The 10,548-nt window shown below is 35.1% G+C and overlaps 1 protein-coding gene across 8 annotated transcripts; it reads right to left on the reverse strand.

Moving 5' to 3' along the window:
* Window positions 1–1,516: 1,516 nt before the first annotated feature.
* On the reverse strand, window positions 1,517–4,542 carry LOC147506190 (protein PLASTID TRANSCRIPTIONALLY ACTIVE 12, chloroplastic-like). Of its 8 annotated transcripts, none has more exons than XR_015193612.1 (8): window positions 4,274–4,542; window positions 3,948–4,062; window positions 3,576–3,709; window positions 3,368–3,436; window positions 3,156–3,209; window positions 2,850–2,937; window positions 2,374–2,478; window positions 1,517–2,064 (listed from the first exon to the last, which is right to left on the reverse strand). XR_015193612.1 is itself a non-coding variant. In XM_086558454.1 (7 exons), the coding sequence occupies exons 5-7, from the start codon at window positions 3,186–3,188 to the stop codon at window positions 1,966–1,968; spliced, it is 237 nt and encodes a 78-aa protein (XP_086414580.1). In that variant the 5' UTR covers window positions 3,189–3,209; window positions 3,368–3,436; window positions 3,576–3,709; window positions 3,948–4,062; window positions 4,306–4,542; the 3' UTR covers window positions 1,517–1,965. The 8 variants fall into 8 exon arrangements, 5 of the variants coding, with proteins under 5 accessions (XP_086414580.1, XP_086414579.1, XP_086414581.1 ...); XR_015193613.1 differs by having other exon boundaries at window positions 3,312–3,436; XM_086558454.1 differs by lacking the exon at window positions 2,850–2,937 and having other exon boundaries at window positions 4,306–4,542.
* Window positions 4,543–10,548: the final 6,006 nt, after the last annotated feature.

The following is a 10,548-nucleotide window of genomic DNA, read 5'->3' on the forward strand; positions in this document are numbered from 1 at the left end:
CTTTCATATTTGTAATTAATTAAAAGAAGCGGGCCTTGTGCTAAAAGAAGGGGTGATGATGAGAAAAGTAGTGATAGTGATTTTGTTCAACCTCAAAAGAGGAGGGCAATAGCACCATGTGAGAATAAATCAACTAAGAGCGGAAAACAGACAAGACCACCAACCAAAAACCACAACAAACCTTCAACTAAGAACATTCCCAAAGAAAAGTCTATTCCAAAAAGCAAGCAGCGGGAGAACCAATATTGTAGCGAGCGGATTGGGGGGAACAGTCGTGAACCGCTAGGGCTTCTTACTTTTCGGAAAAGACTCTGAAAAATCTGACGTGATAGTGGCAGAGGCACAGTTCACGGTTATGTAAACAGTGAATGAAATTAATAGTACATCCGATCCTCTGCTACAACATTTTTACGATCTATCTCAACAAAATGTGGAGAAAAATGCTTGTGTAAACGCAGCTGAAGTTACAAATGTATGTGACTCTTTTAGTCAAAGTTTAGATAGATGCAACATTTTATTTAGCATTCACAATATGAAGGATATATTCTTAACAATTTATGTATCCTTTATGTGTCCTTTATGCAGTGCCTTCTTTGCTTGTGAATGGCAGTGACAAGGCTAAATACATCATAAGGATATTTTTTTGGTAGATCAATACATCATAAGGATTGGAAGTTATGACATTTGAAATCAAGATTTAGCAATTCATCTCTTGCAGTGGGATATTGTTGTTGCAGCAGTTCTTGAATCTTCGAAATACCTCCTTGGGTTTATCTAAGATAGGCTACATTTGTCAGTAGCTTGTTCCAAATAGTTTTAGGAACCTTCTTCATGTTCTGTATTCTTTGAGTTGTATCAGGAACATCCATATACTCTTATTTGTCTTAGTCTTGATTAGTTAATGTAAGGTGGTATAGCTAGTTTTAATTTTGACCACACATTCAATCGTTATAGTTAAACTAACGATTGATCAGATAAGTTATGAAGCCAAACCTTCTTATTCACTTCATGCCTTACTCTTTTCACCTGACTGACTCTTTGCTTTTTTTTAAGGATGACCTGTGTCTTAACACAGGCATCAAATTCATTCTTCACGTGAGAGCGTGTGCAATCAAAAGGGCCAGGGCAATGCATATTAACAGACAAATGTTCAGTGACATACTGCTATTATTAGGCTTCTGTCAACCAGCTTATTACATCAGAATTCATATATTTGTATACTCGGAAATGAATTTAAGACATAAGTTACAAACAAGTTGCAGGTGGGAGATCAAGTTAGTACATGAAGTGCAGAGGAGGGGCAGCAAGAAGAGAGACATCTCTCTTCCCGCCTCTTTTTGTCACATGAAAGATAAAAATTATATCAAGCTAACTCATTGTAATATGCCACCAGCCCACCAGAATCATTCAAATGGTGCAAAGTAGAGAGAAACCATATGATGCAGATTTCCCAAACAGCATAATGTTTGGTGTGCTAAAAGTAGGTTACGTAGATCATCTAAATAAAGTAATTAAAGACTACGAAATCTCTGAATATTGAAGTGCAAAACTAGGTACTAGCTCTGAAAATGTACAAGCATTCCAAAATCTCCAAATACCAAATGCAAAACAATGATTCGAAAAACAAGTCAGACTCAAATACACTTGACTTGAGTATATAAGATACTTCAAGCATACAAATTAAATGGTTTCTAGGATGTTATAGGAAATAGTCTGTGGGTGTAAGTTTAGTGATTGTGTTGTTTTTTTTCTAACTTTTTTATCAGCTGCTCTACTTCTGGGCTGCGTGAAAGCTTTTCATCTGCTTCACTTAATAAGCTTAACTACATTGCCAACAGTACTGTTCTTCTCCTCTGAGTTTCCAGAAGACCATCCTGAGAGATCTGAGTAGATCATCCTGAGAAATCTGAGTAGAACTTCCTGAGATCACCACGAGAAATTTGGACGTGAAAACACCGAGAAATATCACTCATCTTCATTGAAGTCCAACAGGAAATCAGTTAAATTCTCAATATCATCGATGGCATCGTCAAGAGACATGGGATCTTCTTTCTTGGGTTTCCCCTGAAAGGAAATGAGAATAAGTCCATTAAAATGATTAAAGGTAGATTCAAAGTTGTTCTAGTTGCATACAACATATTCATTCTGTCAAATAATCTGAGTTGAGAAAGAGGGTCGTAAATATTCAGGGCTTGTCTATAAAGCATGTACTGCTTACAGGCTTACCATCTAAATCAAGCCAATAGCATCCACAGATTCTGCAAAAATATTCAGGGATTGTCGGAAATCTTTAGCAGGTTATATCCATCTAAATCAAGCCAATAGCATCCACAGATTCTGCAAAAATATAAAAGTGTGTCATAGTTAGTTTACCTTAGACTTTTGAAGCTCTGGAGTACTTTTAAGAACACTCCAATTGCGTGAAAGCTTTTCATATGCTTCATCCTCTCCCTCAACCTCGCTATCCTCTGATTCGTCCTTTACCAAATAAATGGATGAAGAAGATATGTTAATTCCATTCCAGATAACAAAGAGAACCATAGATACCAAATATTCTGAAACTAAATAAAGCATTATATAATACTAATTCAGACAAAAAGTGTAATGTCTACTAACTGATTCCTTACCTAAATCGGTATTTCACACTTATACATCATATCGGTCATATAGCAATTTTATTTGGAGCAATTGTATATGATAGTTAATATGAAATCAATATCATGTTGTTCTAGAAGTACAATAAAATAAATTTACTAGAGAAAATATTAACACACAAGAAGCACACTACCACATTGTATAAAAGATCGACTAGATTTACTAAGAGAATCCTTAAGATTTTGAGGTTCCACCTTCATTATTCTTTATCTTGAATTAACTGTTGTTGATCTATATAGGGATTAGGGAGGGACCTGTTCGTCCCTGTTGTTTACACTCCGACTGCTCAACATTAATTAGATACAAAGTCAATGAGCAATACTTTATTCAACTTGAACAAAAGCAATTATAAAATGATAAACCTTACCAACCCTAGCTTACGTGTACAATGAATCTTACCATTTCCATATAAAATACAATGAATATTAATACCCCTACACTCACATAAAATAACCGAAATACCCTTGAAGAATTACGAGATTATTACAAAAAGGGTATACCTCATTTTCACCTATGTCGACAACTCGAGCCATAGCCTCATCTATGTTAGTTACCTGGTTTTAGAATTACAAAAGCAAGTAATTAGGAAAAATAATTTATAAAGTCACCTAAAAAGAAAACTATTACTAGCATTAAGCAGGTGCAGAATTCCCTACACAGATGAATCGCACTGCAATGTATACTACATTAAATTCCACTCAAACTTCATTACCTCAACTTCTTAGGTCTTCTCTTTTGCCAACTTTTTTTCAAGATCCTTCCTTGATATCATTTTCCCATGCTGGCATCAATTAATCAGTATGAATAACAAGATTTGACAGAAAATCAAATGCGTAAATATCAATATGATTACTAAGCATAGCAATGACATCTTTAGTTACATATACATATAAACATAGGGTCTATTTCAGAATACTCACAAAAATCCAAACAAGTCATATATATTTGTCTGATATCAGCACAATATTCCGAGGGTCATGTGACTGTTCCTGGTTTTCAATTGATAAGTCTATAGAAATCACGACTGTAGGATCTTCGTCCATAGAAATGGTGCCTGTGACAAACAAACAAAATGAGCTGATAAACAATTGGGAAAAAAACAACACAATCACTAAACTTACACCCACAGAGTATTTCCTATAACATCCTAGTTCTGGTTACATAACAAATCAAACTTATAACCATTACAAATTCCACTAAGAAAGCAAACCAAATGCTGAAAATGCAGCAGAAGCAAATTAACTTGGAAATATAAAAACAAGGAAGAGAGGAAACTGGAAAGAGTGTGTTACCTTCAATACAAGGTTGAAGAAGATCCAGCTTCAGTACTCTCTTCCATACGTATTATCGTGTGTTAATGGCATCGTTGGTTCGGTCCCAGAGCGTTTGAAGGTCCATGTACTCTTCCTGGACAAAAAATTTTCAATTAAAACAACTAGAGAGAAATCAAAGTGAAAACCAACACCTCGGAATTGCTTTCAAAACAAGCACAAGAAGTTTCTCCTGCCCTTGTTTAATTTTCTTAGTTTCAGTGCCATGAATTTCATTCACCACCCTAATCAAACATATGGAATAAATTCAAAAATTCAAAAAAAGAAACACGGAAATAAAAAGTCACATGAAAATCTCTTGAATGAGAGACTGTCATACGTTTTTGGTCCTGGTGTTGGCATCTTTAGATACACCCACTATATACTCTAGCAGTTCCAATACATACAATTTAGAATGGATGAGAGGGTCTATTATTATTCAAATTTTGAGAGGGGTTCTTGTTTCTTTAGGTTGAATTGCGAGCTAACACTTGAGTGAGAGAGGGAAAGAGACCGATCGATTTGCCAGAGTAGGGTTCAAGTGGCAAAATCTTTCCCGTTTGAAGTGTTTGTCGGCGAATGACAAAAGAATTTGCCAAGTCCTTAAATAGCCTATTGCCAGCGGGAAAATTGGTTATCAAGGCACCCCATTATTCTTTTTCTTTTTTTTTACCAAGGTGCTATTATGCCTTATATTTATCAAATAAATTAACTTTTTCTTTTGCTTACCCCAACATCTAAAATTGCCGATCATTTTATCTAGGGTTAACTAATATTACCCCCACTAGATGACTAAATTAGGATTTCCCCTTTACTAAATGGAGAAATTAGGGTTTCTCTCCTAAATACACATAAAAAAAAAAGTCAATTTAGATTGACCGTGTTTTTTTGTGTGTATTTGGGGCTGTCATTTTTATCAAATTAGCCTGACCCTCATATCTTTTGGCCAACCCCTTTATATTTTGATCTATTCAAACTATTTCCAATACCCAATTTAAGCCGACCACCTTTGGTATTTTCACAAATTAAGTTTTACCAAACCTAAACAATTTCCTCAAAAATTAAAAAATAAAATATCAACCCAATCTATTTGCCTACCAATTCAATAATATCCTACCAATAACTCTTACTTTACCGATCAATTTAATAAAAAACCTACCACTTACAAAAAAAAAATCAATACTTTCTTTGCCACATGGGCCTTGCCGAAGGCCCATGTAACAAAGAAAGGGCGATATTCCAACCCCCACAAATGTGGCCCAATAAAAGCCTAATACAAGTCCATGCTCAGAGTCCATACTCATAACTTATCTTCAATACAAGTCCACGGTCAGAGCCCATGTTCAGAACTGACCTATTTACATACCTACAATAAAGCCTATGCTCAAAGCCTAAAAAGCCTAAGCTCATACTCAATTTATAGCATTCCTACCTACACAAGGCAAAGTCTATTCAATTAAACAAGTGTCTTGAACATTTGTGAGGAAGTTGTTTAACCGAGTCAAACAACTTCCTCAACTTCCACAACTCCGTCCACATTCAAGATTCACTTCCATCCACTTCATATTGTGTGATTGTTCTCCAGTTAGTTCTCCAACTTTATGCCACGATTGGAATATTAGAGAACGAGAAAGTAACTGATCACCGATCCTACCTATAAAATCCAACCTTTGTCATTCTCCAGAACTACGCATCGAGACTTGATCCCAAACAATGTCTTTGGGTATGTAGGCAACTTCAAAACCGAAGTCTAGTCTCAACTCTCCCCAACAAACATCTCCTTCGCAATCTCATCCGAACAAGATCACTCCCGACCCAACTGGTGTGTTTTGGCAAATCTTGTTGAAACAATTACCATAGTGTATTATATCTGTAACCAATACCCTGCCTTTCAGCGATTCCTTCTCCAACCAGTACTTAGTGGCATAATCTTCTGAAGTGCTGCAGTTCACACTTTTATCCAATATCTTAGTGGGCACAATTACTTTAGAGCTCTTATTTATGAAGGGTCCTTCACTCATAACTTTAACAATATTTGGAATGGATATACGAGCCACTTCAGTTTCAACTTTTGAAAAATTGTTCCTCTGTGCCACCTTCCTTGCAAGGATTTCTTTCACCTGTTCAAAACAATGGCCAGGTTAAATGCACTGTCTCAATAAGTAAACAAGAATGACAAGGGAATAAATACATTTCTCATACAAAAAATTAATAAATTAAATAACATAAATGAAAAACCTTATCAGGATTCCTTTCAGGATTACTATTGTTCCCTTCAAAACTTTCATTTTTCCAATAATTGAACAACATCATTTTCCAGTAACTGAGCACAACAAACTTTGCACAATTAATATTTTCACTATTATTAGTAAATATATAAACCTAAGTTATAAACAACCAGTACTTGTTAGCCCCTTATAAATCAAATACAAGAATACATTGAGTTTTTCAAAACTTAGGTTTTCAGACCTTTTCTGCATTATTGTTGGTACGTCTCACTTTTGACTTGCCTTTACGGTCCGTCCGGATAGCCGCTTACTTCATTCCACTACCAGTCCCTAATTCTTTTGTCCTCATAGCAGTTTCTTTTAGAATATCACCGGGTTCTTTTAATTCTTCTGTATCTCTACCACTATTTTTCTTCACTTGTCCCAAGATTTTACGGTCTCTTTGGATAGCCCCTTGTGTCTTTCCACACAAACTGACTTTATTTGCAATACCTTCACTTTGCATAACCACATAATTGTCACTAAAATAGGTATCTATGGCACCTATATAAACCTAACTTTTAAATCCATGAGTTGCTTGCCCCTTTACAAGAAAACCCAACAATATATTGAATTTTTCAGAAAACCCACCTTTTCTAGATCATTGTTGGTACTTATCACTTTTGACTTCTCTTTGTGGTCTGTCCAGATAGCCGCTCGCTTCGTTCTAGTACCAATCCCTAATTCCTTTGTCCTCACAGCAGCAGTGTCTTTTAGAACATCATCACTACGTTTCACTTGAACTAAATCATCAGTATCTTTACCACCCTCAGTTTCATCACTTGTCCCGGACCATCAAAGTAGCCGCTTGTGCCTTTTCACTCAAACCACTTCTATTTGCAATACCTTCATTTTGCATAACCACATAATTATCACTAAAATAGGTATCTATGATACCTATATAAACCTAACTTTTAAATCCAAGAGTTGCTTGCCCCTTTACATTGTCACAAACTAACAATATATTTGACTTTTATCAGAAAACCTACCTTTTCTGGATTTTTGTTGGTACGTATCACTTTTGACTTCTCTATGCGGTCCGTCCGGATAGCCACTCGCTTGGTTCCACTACCAATCCCTAATTCCTTTGTCCTCACAGAAGCTTCTTTTAGAACATCATCACTACGCTTGGTTGTTGATGTTACCATTATAAATAGTGACAACACGTGTCTTAATCTTGGAAATCCATCTTAATAGTGACAACACGTGCCTTAATCTTGTTAAAAGTCGTTCCAGACCAGCTTATAAGGGAAGCTTCTCCCTTTACAACGTGAAAACCAAGGCTTCAAACACTTCCAATACTTTTTCGATGGCTTCTGCTTGGACGTTCAAAGGTACCGAAGATGGTGAAGTTTCACTTACATTCAAAACTCAACTTACTCAAAATCATGCAATTCCCCCAATCAATTTTTCTGTTGGTGTGGTAAGAGGGTCTAAAACCTAATTTAATTCCTCTATTACCTTCTATTTACTGTTATGGCCAAATACAATATTCTTTACATTTTATTTTCAGCTCCTTTTTAATTTTCAAATAACAGTTGATTACATTCGGCTAACAGGTCATATGTCAGATCTACAAATCAAGGAAACACACTGCACTTGATTGCAAATGCCTTAATACCCGTTGCCACAAATACAACATTGCAATTGTTTTATGATACCACGTTATGGAGTTTATGAAAGTGATGAACTGCACAAGTTTTTGATATGCTCCAACCCTCGCTGCAATGGATTCCAACAACTACACGGTGATTTGGATGCTTGTTATTGTGGTGAAACAGATCACTGGATAGGCGTATGTCCTTATAAAGACATCCCTTGTCCAAGTGGTTGTCAAGAGGAGAGGGAATTTACCGAGATGTTGCCAAACTTGGCTAAAAAAGGGCTTAAAATGCTTAAATGTGAACTGTGTGGGCAGAGTGAGATGGTTGGGCCGTTGGTGGAGAAGCTTAAGAACTTGTCTATCACTGTTAATGTAAAAGTTGAGTGATAGAAAATGTTTTCAAATAACAGTTTATTATGGATTCCGGTTTCTTATGCATGTTCTTTAAATCTGATCATACGACAATGTAGTATGGTTATACTACAATTAATGAAATAAGAACACAATCAATTTCTTGTTTTTAGCAGTCCTAATCAAATAGCTAGCAGTCCTAATGAAATAGCCTAATCAATGAAGTACATTTTTTATGCTCTTGACCTAATCAATTTCTGATCAAATAAATATCTACGGGAAGATCTATATACTTATTCTCCCATATTTATTCTCTGTTTCTTTGGGAAGTGGGGAACGTAGGTCCCCATAACAAAACACACACCCCTAATACCATTTGATCGCCACACCTTCAGTTAATAATAGGGTTAATAATAAATCCACCACAAATTTAGGTACGACAAAAGTTCCTAAGAAGCACTATACTACCTGCAATGTAGTAATCCAATACGAGAATTTATGTGTCACACCCCTAATTTTGACAAAATCGGAAAAACAATATTTGTTCCCGACTCTTTAATTTTCGAGGTGTGATGCATTCTCCAATTCCAAAAACCCATAATCTATTTCATTATTCCAATAATTTTTTTTAAATAAACAAAAGTCCTCTACATTACAAAAATTTACAAATATGATTAAATTACAAATTTCCTTTCAACAACTCTTTAATTATAATTACAACTGAAAATACAAAAAAACATTGTCTCAATTGAAAATCTATTGCACCGCAAGGGAAAACAAAACATATTCTGTAATGAGTCACTAACACAAACCACAAGCAGCAATCAACCTTCTTCAACACTAATTCTGTGAAGACTTATCGACTATGTTCATTTTATGAACACACCCGATAAGCAAACATGCAAATCGGGTCAGCATTATAAACAATGCTGGTATAAGTAACCCTAAAATACAAATCATCCTTATATATATATAATCAATAAGGCAGTTAGTTCTTTCACTGAGGTTCACTAAGGCGCCTTAACATCCAACGAATAATACAACATTCTTAAGTACAATAATTAAGGCAGGTAGTTCCTTAATTGAGGCGCCTTAGCTTCCAATTCAATAATAATAAGGCATTTAGTTCCTCCACTGAGGCGCCTTAGTTTCAAACCGTACTAGATCAATTGTATATAATAATAAAATAACAAAACTAAACTTACTATATACTTACACTGGTGTATGCCTGATCACAAAGTGGGTCACACATGCATAAATAATCAATTCAACCTACCCTTCTGCAAAACCATTGTGAATGCAAACTAAATTACAATAAAACAAACATATCCTATACATAATTCCAATCATCTTATTGAACCAACAAGAACAATCTCAATGACCAATTTCACAACCACAATCAATCATTTATTATAGATTTAACGTACACTTTAATATATCATCACAATTATTGTTTAGAGTTTCTTTAAGTGTCTTTAGAATCACATCGTTTCTATGTTTTACCTAGTTTCCCTAGCTACCACAATCGCTTCCCAATGCCGAACATGTACATCCACATGCCTCCCCTCATGTAATGAACCACTCCGTGCGTAGTTACCCTAAGTGGGATATCGCATACCAGGTAACCCTCACACGAATGCCATTATGTGGGTACTATCACTTTTCAGCATAAAATATCGTGCGTCTCGTTCTAAATTTTGCGAACGAGATAATCAAGCCACTATTCGGCTATGATTGCCCTACACCATGTCAATCAGCATCTTATACACCCTATACAAGGGCCAATCATATTACGTACGCCTCTACACAAGGGCTAATCACATAAGTTGTGGTAGCTAGGTTCTAGGATTTTCGTTATGTAATTTATTCAAATATCTTACCATTATATCTCGTAATCATTCCACATTCTATCATCTGCCAATAAAATATATTGCACTAAAACACAACGTTTGGAAATATATAACCATTTTATTCTTTCACGTGCCAAATAAAATTATTGTACTAAATCACAATCACTTTGGAAATATCCACAAAGCCTATAATACCTCATATAGCATCTCACAAATATAATAATAGAGCATTTACATTTATTTATGAAAAATGTCGCATTTAATAGAGATCAAAACATATCATATCATTTAACAGAACAACAATTATAACATACCACATAATGTCACTATTGCTCCAAACATACTGCATAATATTTTTTTTATAGCATTTTAGGAATGTCATGTCACACTGAAATTATACGTACACTTTGATTTCCATTACAAAGATTTCTAATTAATCCATCTGAACCCCATTTAGCCATCAAACACGTCTTAACAATAAATAAATTTCTCAATTACAACATTTCCAATTT

Source organism: Coptis chinensis, chromosome 4 (assembly GCF_015680905.1).
Source record: "Coptis chinensis isolate HL-2020 chromosome 4, ASM1568090v1, whole genome shotgun sequence".
Taxonomy (NCBI): Eukaryota; Viridiplantae; Streptophyta; class Magnoliopsida; order Ranunculales; family Ranunculaceae; genus Coptis; species Coptis chinensis.

Bases quoted from the DNA above. Each gene is read 5' to 3' on its own strand.
- LOC147506190 (XM_086558454.1), bottom strand. From the start codon at position 3,188: ATGGCTCGAGTTGTCGACATAGGTGAAAATGAG. The intron at 2,479-3,155 runs GTATACCCTTTT...TATTTGGTAAAG, and splicing joins TCGACATAGGTGAAAATGAG to GACGAATCAGAGGATAGCGA. The intron at 2,065-2,373 runs GTAAACTAACTA...ATTTCCTTTCAG, and splicing joins CAGAGCTTCAAAAGTCTAAG to GGGAAACCCAAGAAAGAAGA.